Below are 4,623 nucleotides of genomic sequence, written 5' to 3'. Positions count from 1 at the left end.
GTACCAACTCTCCAAAAAGAGTTAAATTAACACTCTCTGGTGTGGACCCATATAGACACTTTAATAGTGTTGAAATCAAATCTGACAGTGTTAATTTGGACATGCTGGATTTGCTGTGTAGTTTATTTTCTTACTACCTGTAATTTATTGCAGATTACTTTTGTTTGCTTAATTGTTTACTAAATGTTTGAGGTGCGAAAGAAACCACAATGGAGCAAAATATGGGTGTGTGTGGTTGGAGGATGTGTTTGTATGTGTGCGTGTGCACGTGCGAGAAGGGGGCGCGAACATTTTTCTTGTAAAACAAAGGGGGGCCTAGCAAAAAAAGTTTGGGAACCACTGAATTAACAAAACAATTATTAAAAAGTAATAATAATCCAACAACTGAAGGAAGAAAATAAACGGAAGTCTGAGTTTGGAATGGAAGGTTAAAGTATTTAAAACATTTTGTCATAGAAAAGAGCAACATTTGTTTGTATAACCTTTTTAGAACTTTGTTGTTCATTGTTATTTGTTGACATTCATCAGTTAAGTTCTTATCCAAATATAAAAAACAGAAACAGGCTTCAGTGTGATGATAATATGCTGTTGGACAGCGATGTACATCTACCAGTTTCCCTACAATGACTCACCTTTGGAACAGTCTAGGTATGATCAAGCCTTTCCAAAGGACTGTTGGACATTTACATTGTCTCCTACAGAATATATAAATGACATTGTTAATGTAGAAAGTGGAGTTACCATATGAATGTATTTTTACCATTTGAATCACTCAAAGCTTCCTTATGACTGTTGGAGGTGGTGAGTAGAGCCATTCCCATTAGGTTACTGGATTTAAGTCTTTTAGTAAATTCACCAATTACTACACCTTCTATAGTCTTTATCAACTACACCACCAGCTCATTAAGCTCAAAAACCTGCTTCATAGTTAAGCCACAGAGAGACTCTACGAATTGACTCTGCTTTTTGAACAGTTACACAACAAACTGACACAACTCTGTGTCAGTTCTGTGCTATCTTTCATGACCTGAGCATTGTGCTTTTGATGTCTTACTGATCAAACCAAAGACTGTCATGTAGAGCTTTTTAGTTTTCCTCTCACACACTTTTCTTTTTGTTCTCATTCTGTCACTGTCATGAGTGTGTCTGAACAAAGCTTTCAAAGCATTCGTACAAACTTGAGCCATGTCTGAATCACTGACTGATGAATCATGAAGTAACATTGCGTATACCACATCTGAAATACTCCCTTTTTAGTCTGGAAAGAAATGATTCATTCCACTGATCATTGTTCAGAATTGCTCCACTTCAAACACGAATAATACCAGTCACAGTTTCTTTCCAAAAGATGTGTTCCTGTGATAAACTGACTTTATTTCCTGCTTGGTAAGTTTGTCTCTCAGCATTCAACGTCAAAGCAGCAAATGCAGTTTGTTCACCTACTAAAAAATTACTGAAACAAATAAATTTTCAGCTATCTCTTTAGATCTCTAATCTAAATGCCCAAAATGACAAAAACAAATTTTCTTTTACAGTCACCGGCTGTTGTGTCAAATGTACATAAAGATTGATTGCAGAGATTTGCATATCATTTATATTGATATTTATTATATTTATTTATATTTATTTATCAATATATTTATGCATATCATTTACCTTAACCTTAACTCAAAGGGCAAGAGCGTGAATGGAGCTGTATCATGAACCTGTATCATCAGAGCAACGTTGCTTGCTTCTGCATCACTGAATCCTTTTTTCTGTTAGTGAAATCCAGCTTGCGGGGCTTCACGTAGCAACAATATCTTTTTCCCCCTAAAAAGAAGTTGCATAAATTTAGCCTACAGCTAATAAAGCACCTAAATACCTCTACAGCTACATGTAAATTTAAATGTTTGATGATGTGGAGTTTTATTCATTCTCCATTTTCAAAGTAAGAAGCAATGATACCTTAAATTGCATTTTAAGTTGTTTTATGATTGTGCCCACATTCAAAGGAAATGATTATCATGCTCTATTATGCACCTTAATTTGTATTTATACAATTGCGTGGAATGAGTTCTGAGTTGAGTGTTTTTTAATGGCCAAAAAGTATTTAAATAAATAAACTGAGAGTTAAATTTGTCTTGTCTATTTCTTTTTTTGGTGATTCGCGACTCAAAACCGTGATCCGAACCCAACCATGAGTTTTTTGATCCGTTGCACTACCAGTATTGACTGTAATACGTTTTAACATGCACAAAAGACACTAATGAAACATGGAGCTTGCACTCTCTGATTTGTTGTGAACAGAAATAACTATTTTTTCACAAAACCAATTGACACTGTGTTAATCACTATTACAACTAAAAGATTGGATTGGATTTATAGAGCACTTTTCGAGAACCTCAGAGCACTTTACAATTCCACTATTCATTCACTCTCACATCCACACACTGGAGAAGGCAAGCCACAATTGTATCCACAGCTGCTCTGGGGCAGACGGACAGAAGCTAGGCTGCCATATCGCGCCATCGGCCCGTCTGGCCAACACCAGTAGACGGCAGGTGAAGGATCTTGCCCAAGGACATAATGACCGAGACCGAAAAGGCAGGTGATCGAACCGGCAACCTTCCAGTTACAAGATGAGCTTCCCAACCCCCTGAACCACGGTCGCCCCCCAAAGGATGAAATTAAAAACAAATCTGTGAAAAAGGTTTTGACATATGTTTGTTGTTGTTTTGACAAATTCAAAACAACTTTGTTTAAATATCCTTAAAAATATACTTGTGCTTCTTACAGGTGGTTTAGACAGCTGGATTCGGTGAAATCCCCATCTGACTGTAATCTTTGAAAGACGTTTCCTCATTCCAGGTAATTTTCTGGTTTACAAACTGAATCAGTTTCTGTTTGTGGAAAAAAACACATCAGACAAAAGGACAGAGAGTGAAAGAGAGGCTGTCTTTGGAAGTACATGTATTCGTGTTCTCAGTGATTTCTGCCTTTGTGCAGAGACACACACTTTCATCATGTTGCTCTCTGAGACATCGTTGGTGCTGCTGATGGTTTGCGGCACTCAGGCTTCACATTTTTTAGGCACAGTCATGACCTACTACCCAAAGGACACTTTTGCAGATGGATCTGTCACGGTATGTACATTTTCTTTCTTAAAATAATGTACTTACTTTTAAAAATCTTACAAGAACTAAGTGAACACTTTGTGGCTGTAAATTTAAAGGTGACCCTTCGGTATAAGTTGAACTTCCACGACTGCATATATGATACCACATGGAGTTGCCTCAGTGGTGATTGTGGGACTGGAACCTACACACTACATGTGGTAAAACAGGAGAGCAGTGGAGACTGGTGTCAGAGAGAGGGAATCATGACTCGACAGGTTTCCAGCAACGCTCCGTTTGAACTTTGGTGAGTATACAACAGGAAAAAGTCATTTGTAAAAACTTTTTTAAATTCTCAGTGATGGGCAACAAAACCAAACAAAACCACTTTCCCCCAAAATGTCAACGGCTCAACAAAAAATAATGTTTTCGAGAAGTGAAGAATTATGTTAATGATCAGCTCTGCTGTATTGGTGGCTCATGATTAACTAATAACTTATTAAAACATGTTTTGTTCAGACTTTAAAAACTGAATTTCTGATCAATTTCCACTGAAGGTTGGGTGGTGGTAACTGGATATCAAGCATCAATAACATCATATCATTGAGAGCTGTGACTCGGGTAGAACTGAGGTACCGGTCCGACACCGGCAAAGCCAACACATCACCTCAGACCACCATCCTACCAGCTGTGGGGTAAGCCCACTTTATGTGTGTCTGTGTTTGCCTAGTTTTCTTTTATAGTTCATATTTTACATTCATCCCTTTCATATTAAAATGTATTTAACAAAGTATTTATCACCTGTTTGTTATATTAAAATACAGCAAATAGAGCTACAATCTTTGTTTCTCTCTCAGAGTTCCTTCAAACTGTCAGAGAGATTTCAGCCTGTTGATGTTTGACCCTGATGGAGACGAAGTTAAATGCAGATATGGAAACTCTGCACTCTCAGAGTGTAACCCCTGCACTCCACCGTCTGTCCTCAGCCTCTCATCGGTGAGCAATGACTGTTACTCTCATGTCAGATGAGACAGGCAAAGACTAAAAGCTGGCACAGACAGTCACGCAATAATGTGATGGGAATTTTTTAATTGAATTACAATTGATCTAAATTTTGTAGAAGTGAAAGTTTATCCAAAACAAGTGTTGTTTCTACATTTTTATATCCTTGAATTGAAAATGTTTTCTGCAACAGAAAACATTTTGGTTATTTTGACTTCAAGCCCATTTTCGTCCTCTTGCAGTCCTCTTGTACTCTGTCATTCAGCCCCACCAGCAGCAGTAATGAAGGTTCATATGTAGTACAGCTGGTGATGGAGGACTTCCCCAGACAGACCATCACTCTGACTCAAACCAACGGGACACAAACAACAATAACTACCAATGATGCCATCAGCAAAATACCGATTCAGTTTGCTTTGAAAGGTACCAATATACGTTTCATTATCTTACAATGAAAGCACTAAAGAGCTGCTGCTGATGAACTTAGTGCTCGGCCTGATGTACAGAGATGTTTGACCACCAGTGT

General features: G+C 37.8%; 1 protein-coding gene across 1 annotated transcript; it reads left to right on the top strand.

Annotated features, from left to right (window-relative positions):
* The first annotated feature begins 2,955 nt into the window (after positions 1 to 2,955).
* LOC102294588 lies at positions 2,956 to 4,609 on the top strand. Its single transcript, XM_005953400.2, has 5 exons — positions 2,956 to 3,125; positions 3,215 to 3,402; positions 3,653 to 3,790; positions 3,953 to 4,091; positions 4,340 to 4,609. The coding sequence occupies exons 1-5, from the start codon at positions 3,006 to 3,008 to the stop codon at positions 4,550 to 4,552; spliced, it is 798 nt and encodes a 265-aa protein (XP_005953462.2). The 5' UTR covers positions 2,956 to 3,005; the 3' UTR covers positions 4,553 to 4,609.
* The last annotated feature ends 14 nt before the right edge of the window (positions 4,610 to 4,623 follow it).

This window comes from Haplochromis burtoni, unplaced genomic scaffold, assembly GCF_018398535.1.
Source record: "Haplochromis burtoni strain Fernald_Lab_line unplaced genomic scaffold, NCSU_Asbu1 Contig_4122, whole genome shotgun sequence".
Taxonomy (NCBI): domain Eukaryota; kingdom Metazoa; phylum Chordata; class Actinopteri; order Cichliformes; family Cichlidae; genus Haplochromis; species Haplochromis burtoni.
The sequence above is the reverse complement of the archived record's forward strand: the minus strand, read 5'-3'. Positions and strand labels throughout refer to the sequence as shown.